At 48.1% G+C, this 19,133-nt stretch overlaps 1 protein-coding gene across 4 annotated transcripts in view; it reads right to left on the minus strand.

Moving 5' to 3' along the window:
* LOC138570267 (reticulocyte-binding protein homolog 1-like) overlaps positions 1-19,133 on the minus strand; it is a 312,256-nt gene that overhangs the window by 144,538 nt on the left and 148,585 nt on the right. For 3 of the 4 annotated variants that reach the window (XM_069649035.1, XM_069649036.1, XM_069649034.1), the window contains exon 4: positions 742-834. The exons of the other annotated variant lie outside the window; for it this stretch is intronic. In XM_069649035.1, coding sequence (XP_069505136.1) covers positions 742-834 — 93 coding nt within the window. The remainder of the gene's footprint in view (positions 1-741; positions 835-19,133) is intronic. 4 annotated transcript variants of the gene reach the window in all.

Consider the following 19,133-nt stretch of genomic DNA (forward strand, 5'->3'; position numbering starts at 1 on the left):
TGAGGCCCTTGAAGTCAGTACTAGGACAGGCATGCCCTACAGTACCTCAAACCCTTGCAATCAGTACTAGGACAGGTAATTCCTCCAGTACCTCAGGACTTTGAAATCAGTAATAGCATAGGCAATTTCTTTTGGTACCTCAGGACTTTGAAATCAGCAGTACGACAGACATTTCCGCCAGTACATCAGGACCTTGCAGTCAGTACTAGGACATACATTTCCTACAGTACCTCAGGATCTTTCAGTCACTACTGGGACAGGCATTTCCTCCAGTACCTCAGGACAGTGCAGTCAGTAGTAGGACAGGCATTTCCTCCAGTACCTCAGGACCTTGCAGTCAGTACTAGGACATACATTTCCTCCAGTACCTCATGCCCTTACAGACAATACTGTGACAGGCATTTCCTCCAATGACTCAGGCCCTTGAAGCCAGTACTAGGACATGCCTTTCCTCCAGCACCTCAGGACTTTGCAATCAGTAGTAGGACAGGCATTTCCTCCAGTACCTCAGGACCTTGCAGTCAGTACTAGGACATACATTTCCTCCAGAACCTCAGGCCCTTGCAGACAATACTGTGACAGGCATTTCCTCCAGTGACTGAGGCCCTTGAAGCCAGTACTAGGACAGACATGTCCTACAGTACCTCAGGACCTTGCAGTCAGTACTAGGACATGCATTCCCTCCCTTACTTCTTCACATAATGCTACAGTGAGTTTTGCCAGATGTGTTCCATTCATTACCAGTTTGGCTTCTTCTTCCTCTTCTTTTCTATTTCCTTCATGTATTCATCATGTCCATGGGTCACACTGATGTTCCCGAGGTGGTCAACGAGCCTGAAAGTAAATGGTCACATGGTAATTGACTTTAGTGGCATGTGCACACTGAAATGACTTTAACATCACAAAACCACTGGCCCTTGTGATCTTTTTTTACCCGTTCAAAGAAAAGACAGGTGGAGAGAGCGCTTAGATAAAAGCAGAGATGGTAGAGGCTTAAATAAAGAAATGGAAGGATGAGAAAGACAATAGAAAGAGAGGAAGGAGAACTACAAGGCCTAGAGGAGATAGAGAAAAAGGCAAATGCACAGAGGAGGGAAAACTATATTAAAGACATATGGGAGAGAGAGAGAAGTGCAAGGCCCAAAAGGGAGATAAAGACATAAGGAAAAGAGGAGATAGAGAAAAAGGCAACTGCAGAGAGGTGGGGGGAAAATATATATCGAGAGAGAGAGAAGTGAAAGGTCCAGAAGGGAGAGAAAGGAGAAACAAGGCATGAGGAGGAGGGGGTGTGAAAGGCTCAGAGGGGTATAGAAAACAGATCAAAGGCATAGAGTAGAATGGAAAGATGTTAGAGACATGAGTGCTGGAAGCAGCCATGGTATAGAGCAGAGCGTGGAGAAGTCCAGCGCATAGAGAAGTGAATGCGTAGAATGGAGAGAAAGACAAAAGGAAGAGAGGAGAGAGAACTACAAAGCCCAGAGAAGATAGAGAAAAAGGCAACTGCACAGAAGTGTGGGCGGGTGAGGAGACATCAACATCATAGAGGAGAGAGAGAAAGAGGGGGAGGGAGATAAGGGGCAGTGAGATAGTGAAGTTAAAATCAGAGAAGGGAGAGCAAAGAGATCATAGGAATAGGGAAGAGCAGAAAAGCAGAGGTCCTAGAAGGGAGTAAAGAGGTAAAATACAGAAAGGAGAGTGATAGATGTGAAAGGCTTAGAAGTTTAAAAAATTGAGAAACAGCATAAAGAGAGTGTGTGAGAGAGAGAGAGAGAGAGAGAGAGAAAGAGAGAGAGAGAGAGAGAGAGAGAGAGAGAGAGAGAAATAATTGAACCACGCAGAAGGCAGAGGAAGTAGATCAACAGTTATACAGGATATTGTGACCGAAGTGAAAGGCCTAGAGGGGAGAGAAAAGAGCAAAGACATGGAGGAGAGAGAGAAGTGAAAGGCTTAGAAGGGAGAAAGAAGAGAGCAAAGGCATAGGGGAGGGAGAGAGAAGTGAAAGACTTAGTGGAGAGAGACGAGAGCATAGGCAAAGAGGAGAGAGAAGTGAAAGGCTTAGAAGGTAGGAGAAGAGAACAAAGGCAAAGAGGAGAGTGAAGTGAAAGGCTTAGAAGGGAGAGAAAAGAGAGCAAAGGCACAGAGGAGAGAGATAGAACTGAACGGCCTTCAAAGGCAGAAGAGATCAAAAGGCAGAAAGTAGAGAAGGAGGAGTTGAAAGCTTACAAGGGAGAAAAGGAGCGGATAGAGGATAGAGCGAGAAGGGAAAGGCCTAGAAGGGAGTGAACAGATGTCACAGGCAGAGAGTACGGTGAGAAGATGCAAAAGGTATAAAAGAGCGTTAGAAGCAGTCAAGGCTTAGAGGGGAACGTGAAGAAGTAGAGGGCGGAGAGGAGAGAGAGGAGAAACAAAAGGCATTAAGGAGTGGGAGAAGAGATCAAAGGCAAAGAGGAGTGAGGGAAGAGGCCAAAGGTCAATAGGATGGAGGCATAGAGGGGAGAGATGAGCGGTCAAGGTACACAAGAGAGATGTGATGAAAGCACAAAGAAAACAAAAAGGATTAAGGACAGAGAAAAAGGTCAAAGGTGAAGAGATGAGAGGTCAGTGGCATGGAGAACAAAAGCTACAGGCATGGTGGAGAGGGGAGAGAAAAGGCCAACGACATACAGTAGAATGTGAAGAAACCAAAGGCATAAGGCAGAGAACGCGTTCAATGGCATTATGGGGAGAGAGAGGCGGTGGACAGTATAGAGGGGTAGAGGCATGGGTAATGGCAACGAGGCGCGAGAGAAGAATGAAGGGGAGACAGTGTAAAATCCACACAGGAGCTCATTATGAGCAGGGGGCGTAAGGTAAGCAAAACGCGTAAAAGCCTCCTAAGGCGTTTACATATTTTGCTTACGTTACGCCCCATTGGCATTCATGTGTGTGGTGGAGAGAAGGGGCAAATCATACGTCATGATTCCGTCGCTTCCTTCTCGGCCCTACAGATAGTCCAGCATGTGTGCCAGCATGCATTTTCATGCTGGAGCAGATGGTTGGCATTCCAGGCAGACTCCGTAGGAATCCATTGTAAACGCTGCCTGCCATGCGTACATGATAGGCAGTGCTTACTTCATTTGCGTGGCGTAGCTGAAAAGGGTGGCGTATAAGCCGGTATACCATCTGTTTACCCTCCCCTTTTGCACTCCACTGTGCAAATGAGGGAAATTCGGTGGCAGGGACCTGTTTACACAAAAGTGTAAATGTAACCAGACCACGCCGCCAAATTAGGGGAACTCGAAAATTAGCCTCTGCATACATTTGTGTTCTTTTTATAGTGGGCACCTGAGGCGGATATGATAGCAAATGAATTTGCTCATAGTGCAGGCTGTCCCTACAGAAGCTTACATTATCACTAGTATTGCTGCTGCTAGCACCCGCAGCACCTTTGTGCAGCCCTCTGCCCTCTTTTAAAAAACAAATAAATAAAACCAGAACTCGTCTTTCTCGCATTCTACCTGGTCCTATTCACCACCCTACTCCCGACACAGAACATCGAATCTGCCTCGAAAGAAGAAGACAGGCTCTTTCTCAGTTAGTTAGCTTTGACACATATCAGAAACACCATATAGCCATACGCAAAGAGCGCCAATGTATCACGTTGGGTTGCAGAGGTCAGAGATAGAGTGATGTATTTTGCATTTAGAGTAGTGCACAGTGTCATGGTTTAAGGGATGTGCGAGTGGGTAGCTGACATATGAAAGCACATGAGATGGAGTCAGAGAAGTATTGCAGGAAAGGCGAGGTCCAGGGGCTAAGGTAGCAGGAGTTCCACCATGTTGGAGTTTAGGACATGTTACACAATGCATTTTTGAAACTATTAGAAATAGGCTCAACGTGCAACTGTGGCTCTGTCCAGTCTGTCCTGAGACAAGACGCCCAGAGAGAAGTTAGGATGGCAACGTCACAGGCAGCCACACTGTCAATAACAGTTAACTGAGTGCAGCTGCAGAGCTCGGACGAGCTGGGGATGGAATGTTGGGTCCTGGGAGGAAGGCTAAGGGTGCACCTTTTGAAGATTGAATTCATGAGAGCGGGCATGGGGTTCTGTGATGCCAAGAGGCTTGGTGAGGATGTAGAGCACTACTGACCTCACCTGAAAAGTGGTCATCCTATTTAAAATGCATAAAGAAAATACACTTTCAGTCTCTCTACCAACTTCTAATTCCTGGGGGTGAAGTTTGACACAGGGAGGGGACATGTGAATATACTGATGGACAGACAGAACATGTTACTGCAAATGTCCACAAGTGACATGACTGCTTAAGGAAACAGTACAAACGAGTGACTAGCAAGAAGGTAACCTGCAACATGTGCATGAACCTTAAACAAGAGACAATGGGCTACACTGGTAGACGCGTGTGAGCATGTGCAGCAACACATGTGCTAATACAACTTTACAGCAGCACCTGATGTAGATTCTGGGCCACCGGCTGAACACATCTTCATGCTGGATGCGCCGAAAACAGCCACGAATATATTAGCCAGCATTACCCAGTAAAATACATTTTTATGGTTCTTTTTGGGTAAAAGGCAATCACACAAGCCCAACAATACATGCTAGGGCTGCCCCTCTTTCATGCTCACACATCACACACAGGTGTACAATGGTTGCCAGCAGTGCAAGCTTCATCACCTAAAAGAACACGGGACCCTGGGTAGGAATGGTGCAAGCCTCCTAACCTAAAAGAACAAGGGAGCCTGGGTAGGAGTGGTGCAAGCTTCCTAACCTAAAAGAACAAGGGACCCTTAGTAGAAGCGGTGCAAGCTTCCTAACCTAAAAAAAAGCGATCCTGGGTGGGAGCGGTGCAAGCTTCATCACCTAGAAGAACACAGGAGCCTGGGTAGGAGCGGTGCAAGCCTCCTTACCTAAAATAACAATGGAGCCTGGGTAGGAGCAGTGCAAGCTTCATCACCTAAAAGAACACGGGAGCCTGGGTAGGAGCGGTGAAAGCCTCCTAACCTAAAAGAACAAGGGAGCCTGGGTAGGAGCGGTGCAAGCTTCCCAACCTAAAAGAACAAGGGAGCCTGGGTAGGAGCGGTGCAAGCTTCCCAACCTAAAAGAACACGGGAGCCTGAGTAGGAGCAGGTCAAGCTTCATAACCTAAAAGAACATGGGAGCCTGGGTGGGAGCGGTGCAGGCTTCATCACCTAGAAGAACAGGGGAGCATGGGTAGGAGCGGTGCAAGCTTCCCAATCTAAAGGACCACAGGTGCCTGGGTAGGAGTGGTGCAAGCTTCCTAACCTAGAAGAACAAGGGAGCCTGGGTAGGAACGGTGCAAGCTTACTAACCTAAAAGAACCCGGGAGCCTGGGTAGGAGCAGGGCAAGATTCCTAATCTAAAGGACAACAGGAGCCTGGGTAGGAGCGGTGCAAGCCTCCTAACCTAAAAGAACAAGGGAGCCTGGGTAGGAGCGGTGCAAGCTTGCCCACCTAAAAGAACACCAGAGCCTGGTAGGAGCGGTGTAGGCTTCATCACCTAGAAGAACACGGGACCATGGGTAGGAGCAGTGCAAGCTTCATCACCTAGAAGAACAGGAGAGCATGGGTAGGAGCGGTGCAAGCTTCCCAACCTAAAGGACCACAGGAACCTGTGTAGGAGCGGTGCAAGCTTCCTAACCTAAAAGAACGTGGGAGCCTGGGTAGGAGCGGTGCAAGCTTCCTAACCTAAAAGAACCTGGGAGCCTAGGTAGGAGTGGTGCAGGCTTCATCACCTAGAAGAACACGGGAGCATGGGTAGGAGCAGTGCAAGCTTCCCAACCTAAAGGACCACAGGAGCCTGGGTAGGAGCGGTGAAATCTTCCTAACCTAAAAGAACAAGGGATCCTGGGTAGGAACGGAGCAAGCTTACTAACCTAAGAGAACATGGGAGTCTGGGTAGGAGCAGGGCAAGCTTCCTAACCTAAAAGAACAAGGGAGCCTGGGTATGAGCGGTGTAAGCTTCCCAACCTAAAAGAACACGGAAGCCTGTGTAGGAGCAGGGAAAGCTTCCTAAGATAAAAGGACATAGGAGCCTGGATAGGAGTGGTGCAAGCTTCCTAACCTAGAAGAAAACGGGAGCCTGGGTAGGAGCAGTGCAAGCTTCCCAACCTAAAGGACCACAGGAGCCTGGGTAGGAGCAGTGCAATCTTCCTAACCTAAAAGAACAAGGGAGCCTGGGTAGGAATGGTGCAAGCTTACTAACCTTAAAGAACACGGGAGCCTGGGTAGGAGCAGGGCAAGCTTCCTAACTTAAAAGAACAATGGAGCCTGGGTAGGAGCGGTGCAAGCTTCCCAACCTAACAGAACACAGGAGCCTGGGTAGGAGCAGGACAAGCTTCCTAACCTAAAAGCACATGGGAGCCTGGGTAGGAGCGGTGCAAGCTTCCTTACCTAAAAGACCAAGGGACCCTGGGTAGGAGCGGTGCAAGCTTCATCACCTAAATGTACAAGGGAGCCTGGGTAGGAGTGGTGCAAGCTTCCCAACCTAAAGGAACACAGGAGCCTGGGTAGGAACAGGACAAGCTTCCTAACCTAAAAACACATGGGAGCCTGGGTAGGAGCGGTGCAAACTTCCCAACCTAAAAGAATAAGGTAGCCTGGGTAGGAGCAGTGCACGCTTACTTACCTAAAAGAACACAGGAGCCTGGGTAGGATCGGTACAAGCTTCCCAACCTAAAAGAACATGGGAGCCTGGGTAGGAGCAGGGCAAGCTTCCTAACCTAAAAGAACAAGGATCCCTGGGTAGGAGCAGTGCAAGCTTCATCACCTAAATGAACAAGGGAGCCTAGGTAGGAGCGATGCAAACTTCCTAACCTAAAAGAACAAGGGATCCTGGGTAGGAACGGAGCAAGCTTACTAACCTAAGAGAACATGGGAGTCTGGGTAGGAGCAGGGCAAGCTTCCTAACCTAAAAGAACAAGGGAGCCTGGGTATGAGCGGTGTAAGCTTCCCAACCTAAAAGAACACGGAAGCCTGTGTAGGAGCAGGGAAAGCTTCCTAAGATAAAAGGACATAGGAGCCTGGATAGGAGTGGTGCAAGCTTCCTAACCTAGAAGAAAACGGGAGCCTGGGTAGGAGCAGTGCAAGCTTCCCAACCTAAAGGACCACAGGAGCCTGGGTAGGAGCAGTGCAATCTTCCTAACCTAAAAGAACAAGGGAGCCTGGGTAGGAATGGTGCAAGCTTACTAACCTTAAAGAACACGGGATCCTGGGTAGGAGCAGGGCAAGCTTCCTAACTTAAAAGAACAATGGAGCCTGGGTAGGAGCGGTGCAAGCTTCCCAACCTAACAGAACACAGGAGCCTGGGTAGGAGCAGGACAAGCTTCCTAACCTAAAAGCACATGGGAGCCTGGGTAGGAGCGGTGCAAGCTTCCTTACCTAAAAGACCAAGGGACCCTGGGTAGGAGCGGTGCAAGCTTCATCACCTAAATGTACAAGGGAGCCTGGGTAGGAGTGGTGCAAGCTTCCCAACCTAAAGGAACACAGGAGCCTGGGTAGGAACAGGACAAGCTTCCTAACCTAAAAACACATGGGAGCCTGGGTAGGAGCGGTGCAAACTTCCCAACCTAAAAGAATAAGGTAGCCTGGGTAGGAGCAGTGCACGCTTACTTACCTAAAAGAACACAGGAGCCTGGGTAGGATCGGTACAAGCTTCCCAACCTAAAAGAACATGGGAGCCTGGGTAGGAGCAGGGCAAGCTTCCTAACCTAAAAGAACAAGGATCCCTGGGTAGGAGCAGTGCAAGCTTCATCACCTAAATGAACAAGGGAGCCTAGGTAGGAGCGATGCAAACTTCATAACCTTAAAGAACAAAGGATCCTGGGTAGGAGCGGTACAAGATTCCCAAACTAAAACAACACGGGAGCCTGGGTAGGAGCGGCGCAAGCTTCCTAACCTCAAAGAACATGGGAGCCTGGGTAGGAGCGGCGCAAGATTGCCAACCTGAAAGAACATGGGAGCCTGGGTAGGAGAAGTGCAAGCTTCCTAATCTAAAAGAACAAGGGAGGCTGGGTAGGAACGGCGCAAGCTTCCTAACCTAAAAGAACATGGGAGCCTGGGTTGGAGCAGTGCAAGCTTCCCAAACTAAAAGAACAAGGGAGCCTGGGTCAGAGCGGTGCAAGTTTCCTTACCTAAAAGAACACGGGAGCCTGGGTAGGAGAGGTGCAAGCTTCCCAACCAAAAAAAGAACATTCGAGCCTGGGTAGGAGCGGCGCAAGCTTCCCAACCTAAAAGAACAAGAAGCTTGGGTAGGAGCGCTGCAAACTTCCTAAGCTAAAAGAACAAGGTAGCATGGGTAGGAGCAGTGCATGCTTCCTAACCTAAAAGGGAGTCTGGGCATTGAACGGTGCAAGTTTCCCAAACAAAGGAACAGGGGAGCCTGGGTAGGAGGGGTGCAACCTTCCCAACAAAAAAAAGAACACGGGAGCCTGGGTAGGAGCAGTGCAAGCTTCCTAAGCTAAAAGAGCACGGGAGCCTGGGTAAGAGCGGTGCAAGCTTTCTAACCTAAAAGAACACGGGAGCCTGGGTAGGAGCGGTGCTAGCTTCCTAACTTAAAAGAACACGGGAGCCTGGGTAGGAGCGATGCAAGCTTCATAACCTAAAAGAACACGGGAGCCTGGGTAAGAGCGGTGCAAGCTTCCTAACCTAAAAGAGCACGGGAGCCTGAGTAGGAGCGGTGCAAGCTTACTAACCTAAAAGAACACGGGAGCCAGGATAGGAGCGATGCAAGCTTCCTAACCTAAAAGAACACAGGAGCCTGGGTAGGAGCGGTGCAAGCATCCTAACCTAAAAGAACACGGGAGCCTGGAATGGAGTGGTGCAAGCTTCCTAACCTAAAAGAACACGGGAGCCTGGGTAGGTGCGGTGCAAGCTTCCTTCGCGATAGTATGGGCTGCAATGAACAGAAAGAGCTCGGGCTGGACTGGAGTATTGCAAGTTCCAGCAACACAGACAGCAGGTCAGGCACAGGGTCACATTGCTGCAGTTCTCACCTGTCTGTAGGGCAGCCCAGTGGGAAAGCAGGAGTCGGCAATCACCATCTGGTGACAATGCTCTCAACCAATCAGAGGCTTGCTGGCTCCTCTACTCCAGAAATCCAGACATGGGTGAATAAGTGAGTTTCTCCCCAATCTGGAGTGTGGCAGACGTGTGAGGGCGATGTCACAGATTGCACCAGGAGGGGGATGCACCAACAACAACCAATCACAGACATTTGCTTATTCCCCTTAAACCTGTAGACTATCACCAGCTCAGGTGCTGTGAGCAATACTTCACCACTCTCGTGAAAAGGGAAACTTGCCAGCCCGCATCTGAAAAGAGTGATGATGGAATCCCTTTATAAAATAAATGAACCAATGCTGCCCTCCAGTGGATTATTTTAAAATTCCTCTTGTTAGCATTCCTTCTTGCACATGCCCCTTCCGCGGTAGGGTTATCACAAGGAAAATTCAGTAAATATTCCATGAATCAGAGCATTGACACTGATGGGTTCCATATGGTGGTATGTTTGTTATAATTTCTCAGAAAGGCATTGAAACAAAGGAACAACACAAAGTAATTTTAAAAGGCTTGTTTAGATTTCTACCTCCACCTTACCTGCCAGACCAGAGCTTTCTGCTCCAGTCCTGGTGCTCCTCCGGTCTCCTGGCTACCACAAAAGAAATGGAAAAGGGACTTAGTCCCTTTTCTCTATTGCTGTGGCCATCGTTGTTTCTTATTTTTTCATGAGGATGGAAAAACAAATAAACCATTCGCACCCTTGGCCCTCCTCCTACCCCCACCTGCGAGGCTAAGAACCCTGGAGTCATCTTTGACTCCACCCTTTCCTTGTCCGCCCACATCTCTGAGGTCTCTAAAAAGACAAATTTCCGACTGCACCTCCTCAGAGGTACTCTGCCTTTCCTCTCCTTCCCCCAGAAGCTCATGGTATCCCTGTTGTATTGTGTCTGTCTGATGATGTGCAGCTAATGATGTCACGTGGAATGTTTATGAGTGAGTAGTGGAGTGTTGTGGTGTGAGAGTTCTAGGTGAAGCCAGTTACAGCTTGGCCTGCCTGGGTGATGGGAGCCGGTGTTAGTCTTAGCTGATGTCCTTGTAATTATCCAGTATGTCTTATGTGAGGAACTGTAACTGTAACTTAAGAAGCTGTATTAAACCTGCTTGAAGTAATCATAACCAGACGGGTGACAGCGTATTTTACATTGGCGACGAGGCGGTCTTTAGAAGATGAACCTACTGGAAATGCAACTCTGAACTGGGAAGCAACTGATGCGGGGGGGTGCAGGAGGACAGCGTCAGCAAGAAAAAGGACAACACCGCCCCCTAAGAAAGTAAGTCCCATCACCCAGGGCACACCGGGCAGAAACTGTGAAGGGTCCCATAGGAAATGCAATTGGCAGCTGGGAGAGGAAGGACAGCTGATCCCCATGGGGTGGACTGGTAACTGGATGCTTGACCCATAGTAGCCATATGTGTGGATTTACTGGCCTACTCGAAACAGCAATTGGGCCCCATGGCAAAGAGATCAGCACAAGCAAAGAGAAAGAAGGAGAGCTGTGTCCTAGTGGTTTCAAAGGGAAGTAGGACCCTGCAGTTGCTGGAGGAAGAGTGCCTTCCTAGTAGCCCATAGCAAGTAAGAATGTTTATTCTAGGGCTTAAGGGAAAAACAGAAGTCTGCACGGTGAGAATCTGTACCCTAATGAGTCGAAATGACGAGGCTTCCAAGACTCTAAAGGCAGATGCGCGAACGGTTTTCCAGTATGGGGTACTTACGAAATGTCTGGCTCGAAAGGCACGCGAGCGACCGTTGCATATGTGCGCTATTGTGGCCTGAGCCTCACTGATGACGTCACCTCGCCATCTGAGGGTGTTGGCGAGGCTTTGGAACTCTGACTGTGACGTGGAATCAGGAAGTGCGAGGGGCAGGGTGCATTGAGTAAAGGACCAATTGCTATGCACGCAACGTAATTACGTCACGTGTTTTCATTGAAGGCCTATCCACATTGGCTGTAAAGGGGAAGCTGCGGTTTCCACGGATGGTGAGGTACCTGGCAGCGATGCCAATGCGGAAGGTGACATTTGGACAATGTCACGTGCAACGAAGCTGTTCCGTTTTAAAATGTGAGGCCCATAGTAAGCGCCCAACGCTTGAAGCTATACCAACGCAGATGGTGACATTTTGAGGATGTCGCATGTGGCGATGGCGCTCCGCTTCAAATAGTGAGGCGTTTTGTAAGCGGCCAACGTATGAGGTGACTTTTATAGGGCACAGTTGTCTTTAATTGGACTATGTATTGCAAACAGAATATTTCTTTTTGGTGCTGTTAACGACTATTTTTTTGTGTCGTAACCCGTAGGCACTTTGCAAGACTGGATGTGTCCTACAATGGTGTAAGCAAAGGTTTTCGTTATTTAGTAATAGTGCGTTATTTAAGGACCTAGGATACAGGTATAGGTATGGATGTACTGCGATTTACGTGGATCGTTCATTGCATAATATGTGGTGCTTAGGATAACCCCTTGAGGAATTGCAGGTTTGAAGTGCCAGGGACCCCTGGCACTTGGACACCAGTGCATTGTTGAGTTGCGCGTTAGTGTAGGTTTGTGATAGAATTAACTACATTTGAGGAATTTGCAGGTTTGGTGTGCCAAGCGCCCTGGCACTTGGATTGCCATTTGAGCCTTGCAAAGGCTGTGATAGAAAGTTACTCAAGCAATGTTTGGAAGGAAATGTAGTGTACATGAGATTGGTTATGGTTGATGGTAGATTTAACCACATTTGAGGAAATTGCAGGTTTGGTGTGCCAAGCGCCCTGGCACATGGATTTCCATTAGAGCCTTGCAAAGGCTGTGGACATTTAGGTTTTAGAGCCAAATGGCTATGGACTCTTAGGCCGATATGAGTTGATGTTGGGTGTTTTATTTTTTGTTTAATACCAACAACATGTATGGGTATGGAAAGTTAGGGTTAAAATGCATATAGCTAACCAAGAGAAATTATTTCCTGTGAGTATGCTATGTGCAGGAGTGTATGGGCGGTTATGGCGGTAGTGCTTCTTTATGGGATGAGGACTACTTTGTGATAAGTGCTATTATAGGCAATGAATCTTGCGCAATGTCCAAGTGATGTGTGAGTGTTGATTTAGAATTGACAAGTACGTCTTCTATGTGATGTGAAGTTTACGTTTGGATTGAGTGTTTCAATGGGCTAATGTTAGGTCCATTTTATTGGTGATACTGTGGGTGCCAGGGAAGTATGGTTTGTACCATTGTAATATTGGATCTGGTTCTGGGCTTGGTTATGGAGATGAGATCTCCGGGTTAAGCTATGACATCCGTGTGTTATAGAGGGAGGTAGAGCCTGGTTGTACTTATTGGAACTGGTTTGGTTTTGGTAAAGCTCTCATTAACGTGCAGTATGAAGGGAGGTGACCTTGCTGCTTGTGGTATGGAGCGTCCTAAATGTCCTGTGGTGTGGAAGGTCTCGCGGATGGTAGCGCCTCCACAATGGTTGGATGTTTTTTTTCTTGTCACTGGGGACGGGGTGTATCTGAAAAGATGGTGGGGTGCATGGCTGGGGACGCCCGACGGTGGACTGTTGTGATGGAATGGTTGTGTCCCGTGTGATTAGATAGTGTTTTATTTTTATGTATCAATGTGGATCCGTAGGTAGTTTATGTTTGGCTATTATGGATCTAATGTTCTGTCTCTCGTGAGGTTGTCACCAGATCTACAGGCGTGTTTCGATAACCAGTTTTAGTTGATGGCATCGGGACTGTGTGGCCAGCTTTCCCGGTATGTTTCGGTAAGGTCTCTACAGCGTGGTCTGGTTGTGGGTGCTCGGTGATGCGAGTCAAGGTTCCATTTTCTGTGAGTGGCAGTGATGTTGTTTTCCGTATGTGATCTTCGGGTGTTAAGATGTGGTTGGGGTTTGGAGGGCTTTGAGGCCCATTGTGCTCTAGGGTGGCAGTCTAGAGGCCCGCTGGAGTTCCAGGGTGGCAGCCTGGACCCCGCATTTATTGGAGGCGGGGGTGGGTGGAAGGTGGTGCAGAAGTGTTAGGTGGCGTCGGACTGTAGGTTGTTTGTTTGGCTGTTTTGAAGGTGGTTAGCCCTCGCGGAGGTGGTGTCTGCGTGTGGTGTGTGTGTGTGTTGTTGTTTGATAAAGGAGGGAGATGTGTTGTGTTGTGCCTGTATGCAATATGTTCTGTGTGGTGTGTGTGGATAAAGGAGGGAGATGTGTTGTATTGTGTCTGTCTGATGATGTGCGCTAATGATGTCACGTGGAATGTTTATGAGTGAGTAGTGGAGTGTTGTGGTGTGAGAGTTCTAGGTGAAGCCAGTTACAGCTGGCCTGCCTGGGTGATGGGAGCCGGTGTTAGTCTTAGCTGATGTCCTTGTCATTATCCAGTATGTCTTATGTGAGGAACTGTAACTGTAACTTAAGAAGCTGTATTAAACCTGCTTGAAGTAATCATAACCAGACTAGTGACAGCGTATTTTACACCCCAAGCTCTGGTTCTCTCTAGCTTGGACTATTGTAACAGCCTCTATCTAAATCTACTTGCCTCTACTCTCCGCCCTCTGAAACTAATCCAGAACAGGACTGCAAGACTTGTCCTTGGCCTCAAGCCCTGGGATCGTATCTCTCCAGCTCTGAAATCTCTACACTGGCTCCCAGTGGATGCAAGGATTAAATTCAAAACCCTCTGCATTGTCCACATGGCTTTCTGGGGCCTGGGTCCAAAATACCTTCAGCTATCCCTCCTCAAATACCTCCCCTCTCGAGCTCTTCGCTCCTCTACCTCCAACTCCCTCAGGGTCAGTCGTTTTTTCAAAGAAACAAGCTGGGGGTAGATCTCTGTCTTCAGCTGGGGCCTCCCTCTGGAATAGCCTCCCTGCCACTCTAAAACTTGAGGAGAACCATCTCCGGTTCTGGAAGCACCTCAAGACCTTCCTCTTTTCTTCTGTCTTCGCTCCCCCTCTCCCCTGCTGATCTGTTCTCTCTTGGCACTGTGTACCAGGCCACCCTCTGTCCTTCGGGCCCAGGTACCTGCTCCCCTGCCACCCTCCCGCACTGCCTCCAGGGCCACCCCTTGCACTGGGGTCTGTATCTGTACCCATACAGCCCCCCTTTTTCTTCCTGCACTTATCAGACCTACCCTGCTTGCTGCCTTAAACCTAGCACTTGCAAGTTGCTGGCTGCATTACCACTGTTTGTTGCCTTTATGATTTAATATTGTTATGTATCTGTTTCTCCTCTGCTTCGCACTTTCCACTTCTCCCTCCTTCCATGCACTTTTCCCCTCCCCCTCTCCCATGCACTTGCACATTCTCAATGTCACTGGGCCTAGTAAGATCGCTGTTTTGTTCTCCCCTGTTCCCCTCCCTTGCCTTGTCGCGCTCTGAAACACTTGTGTAAGGTCGCTGATGCGTAAAATTAACTCAGTGCAAAATCTGAACTTATTTTTCTTTGATCCTAAGGTTTATAGAAATGTCCAGAATGAAATGCTAAAACTTAATGAAATCTGAGCCATCTATCTGGATTGCCAGGCCTGTGCCCACGCGTGTGCCAGGTTTGAGGACTGGGCGGAGTTGCGTGGGATCAGAAGAGCAGGTAAAGGCGTTGGGCCTCATTACACGGTAGGTGCTAAGGGATTACCGGCACCGGTAAGGTCACCGGTGCCGGTAATCGCTTAGCGCCCTACTACGAGGTCCCTCAGAGGGTCCCGTCGTTAAAGCCTTGTCTGACCACGGATTACGGATTGACACAAAAAGTCATTACCCCTACACACTCTAAAGGTAGGACTCTAGACTGGGTTGGTGACTTGAATTGCAACATCAGCATTATCAGTATAACTCCTCAAATATGGACAGACCACCATTTAATCTCATCCTCTGCCTCACTTGACCTCTCCCACTCTAAACCTACAATCATGGCCAGCCACTCCCTACTAGAAGTAAAAAAGACATTACAGTTGAACAACCTTTACCACACCCCCTCCTCACCCTCAGCAATGTAGACAATATCACAGACCCGACCCTTCTTGTGGAAACTTATAACAGCACCATGACAAAGGCACTCAATCTGATCGCCCCTACTAAAATCCGCAGAGGTAAACAACTTTCCCACTTGAATAATTGGTTCACACCACAACTGAAAGACCTTATTATTCAAAAAAGAAAACTGCAATCAATCTGGCGACACTCCCCTACTGAGGAGAATCAAATTAGGCTAGCCACCCATCCCAAACAGTACAAAAAGGAAATTATTAGCACCAAAAAGAACACTTACAATGACAGAATATTGAAAGCTAAGTCAGACACTAAGGAATTATTCTCCATTCTCCGCGAAATGGAATCACCCATACCACAACTTGACAATACTCCCAAAAACAAGCTCTGATGTACCAGTATACAAAATGCCCTTGCAGGAAAAATTAGCTCTCTTCAAACTAATTGCAACCAAAGAAGCTGCCTTACTATTGCCAGTGGAGCATACTCCCAAGGCATAGCCCTCTCTAAACCAGCCTAATAACACTCCTTACCCCTTTGGTTTCAAATAAATACCTATACTTGAAATTGAAAAAATCATACTTTCCCTAAAGCCCTCGAATTGTAAACGAGACAACTGCCCTGCTCAAATTATAAAAGATGCAGCGAGAGACCTAGCTCCCTTTATCTCTAAACTGATCAACACCTCCTTTAAAACTAACCTAGTGCCTAATAACCTTAAACAGTCCTGAATCCTACCTCTGCTAAAAAAACAAACCCTTAACCCGTCCATTCTGACAAACTACAGACCTATTACCACCTTCCCCTTCCTATTTAAAATTATAGACAGGGTAGCTTACCTGCAAATCCAGGATTACCGTGAAACGAATAACCTCCTAGGCTCATGACAATCTGGCTTCCGCCCCCTTCACGGCACTGAAACAGCCCTGATTGACCTAAAGACTCAAATTGATGAGTTGAAGGATTATGGAAAATCAGCTATACTACTCCTCCTTGACCTCTCGGCAGCCTTTGACCTGGTAGATCATGCAGTGTTATGCAATCACCTTGGCTCCGCTGCCCATTTTTCAAGCGATGCCATAACCTGGGTTCAATCCTTCCTTGCTAACCAGACTATGAGAGTCTTCTCCCCCCTAGCAGCTGCTGATCCCATACAAGTCTCCTGCGGTGTCCCCCAGGGATCTTGCGTGTCTCCCACTATGTACAACATCTTTACCAAACCTTTGCTTGACAAGTTGGATAGACTGGGTGTCATCTACACTAACTACGCAGATGACACTCAGACCCTCATCCCCCATTCGGGCAACTACTTGAAAGACTCAGGTTTGGTAAACAAGATATATCTCCTCATTCAGGCATGGATGGCATCCCATGGCCTCTGCCTGAATCAAGATAAAATGGAGATCCTGATCCTTGGCACAGAGACAGCGATTAAAAAACTTGACCCAAACTATGCCTCGTTTAACATTGATAAAAATGTCATTAAAGTGATGCCTGCAGTCAAAACCCTAGGGGTCTATCTGGACTCAGCGCTCTCTTTTCAGAAACAAATTAACTCCCTAGCTTCTTCTACAGCCTACACTTGCAAATTGATCTGATCATGTAGAACTTTCCTAACAGAGGCTAGTTGCATTACCTTAGCTAACGCACTCATCATATCCCGACTGGATTATTGTAATGCCCTATATGCGGTATCTAACAAGTATGTCCTTAACAAACTCCAAACACTCCAAAATAACGCTCGTAGAGTAGCCCTAAACATTCCCAACAGATCCCATGTCTCTACTTCCAGAAGGAACATACATTGGCTAAAAATGAAGCATAGAATCACCCTCAAAACCCTCTCGCTTACGTCCAAATGCCTTAACAATATAGCTCCTCCCTATCAACAAGCGAACCTCAAACTGCCCCACAAGAAGGACTACCGCCTTCACCTTGACGGTGCCCAGATACAAAAAGAATACTGCTGGCGGCTCAAGCTTCCCAGTCATAGCTGCCCGGACCTGGAACACACTCCCCTTAGAACTCAGAACGGACCAACTCTACCCAAGTTTCAGGCGCAAGGTCCTTTAGTGGATACGTTCTAATGACATTTAATGCGATCCCCCCCCTTCTAGAATTACCTGCCTGTGTGACACATCCGGACCATGCCTGTGTTCAACCCAACCCCCCTACCCGTAGTGACATCCGACCACCACTGCTAGTATATAGGAATTTCTCTTGGCCCCACCTGGACTACAATTCCTAAGAGATTGCTACCCAGCATATTTGCGTCCGACTCCTGGCATTGACTGTATAAGTATATTCAGATTGTAATGATGCCGTACTGTCCTACTGCCTTTTCTTTTTTGTGTATCACTGTAACCAAGTCCTCAAGTATCCTTGTAATGTCTGCGCCCGGCTACCTGCGGGTTTCATTTTGCGCTATATTAAATAAACAAACAAACAATGCCTGCAGAATGTCCATTCATCAGAGGCTTTCAAATCGGAACCGGCCGTTACTAGTCATATAATTCCCTGGTTTATCAGGCAGCCCAGTCTATCAAGCGATAAGCGGGCACCCTCATATACCCCCTCATGCTACCCCGGCCACCTCGTGCTACCCCGGCCAATGCTTCATAAGAGGAGGGGGCTGAGTGAATGGGAATCCACAGGATCGTTGAGTGATTCTCCAGGGCTTTAGAGTGAAGCCAATGGTGGGTGGTTCTTTGGTGTGTTTTGGTAACTCATGCCATCTAAGCCAGTGGTCTTCAAACTTTTTTGGCCAGGGCCCCCCTGAGCAAAATTTGGGCAGGTCGGGACCCCCCAGAAATGCCAAATGGACAGTATATATTGCGCGCCGTCACCTGCTCCCATCAAAGTCGCTGGGCTCCCTCATCCCACTCCTACCCAGTCGCTGGTCTCTCCCCACCCCATCACACACCCAGGGCTCTCCCCACTCTGCTCCCATCACTATCCCATGGTTCCCGCCCATTGTGCTCCCACCATAGTCCCTCGGTTCCCCCATCCCGTTCCCAACACAGTCTGAGGGCCAGTGGCGGCTGGTGAATCTTTTTTAAGTGGAGGGGCATTAAGGGGAGGTTCGGGGGGGTTTCCCCCTGTGAATTTTTTTTTAAATAATAGGTTAAAATGTTGCATTGTAGAGCATACTTTTAACAAAAAATGGGTAAATAGCCAAACAGTTTGCAATTGTTGCTGGGAGTCCAGGGGGCAGGCATTGATATTTTATTTCTATCGCGCTCGTACACAAGTGTTTCAGAGCGTGACAAGGCAAGGGAGGGGAACAGAGGAGAATAAAACAGCGATCTTACTAGGCCCAGTGACATTGAGAACGCGCAAGTGTGAGGGGAAAAGTGCATGGAAGGGGAGAGAAGTGGAAAGTGTGAAGCAGAGGAGAAACATATAAATAATAATAAATAAATAATAAAGGCAACAAACAGTGGTAGTGCAGCCAGCAATTTGCAAGTGCTACGTTTAAGGCAGCAGACAGGGTAGGTCTGATAAGTGCAGGAAGAAAGATGGTTCTCCTCAAGTTTTAGAGTGGCAGGGCGCTGTTCCAGAGGGAGGCCCCAGCCGAAGATGGAGATCTACCCCCAGCTCGTTTCTTTGATAAACGACTGACCCTGAGGGAGTTGGAGGTAGAGGAGTGAAGAGCTCGAGAGGGGAGGTATTTGCGGAGGAATAGCTGAAGGTATTTTGGACCGAGGCCCCAGAAAGCCTTGTGGACAAGGCAGAGGGTTTTGAATGATAGATGTCCGGTAAAAAGATACCATCCCTGTCCCCTGGGCCCCACTGGTCCTAACACAATGAACATGATTATGTGTATATGCAAGGCGCTGCACATTCATACAGCAATCACTCTATCATTCACATGAGCATCCATCACCATACACTCACTCATAACGCATCCATACACATGTTTAAATAAAAACAATGAACATAAACGTACCTTCTGCATTGGCCTGTGTGTGGGTGCTGCTCCAGCTGCTCTGTCCGTATGTGCGAGGAGGCGCAGGAGCTCCCCCTCGGACATACAGACATGCAGTGCCCCAGCCAGCATTTCCAATGAGCTATGCAATGCTGGCGAAGCAAAACGCCCCAGC

Source organism: Ambystoma mexicanum, chromosome 2q (genome assembly GCF_040938575.1).
Source record: "Ambystoma mexicanum isolate Mex_15411 chromosome 2q, UKY_AmexF1_1, whole genome shotgun sequence".
NCBI lineage: Eukaryota > Metazoa > Chordata > Amphibia > Caudata > Ambystomatidae > Ambystoma > Ambystoma mexicanum.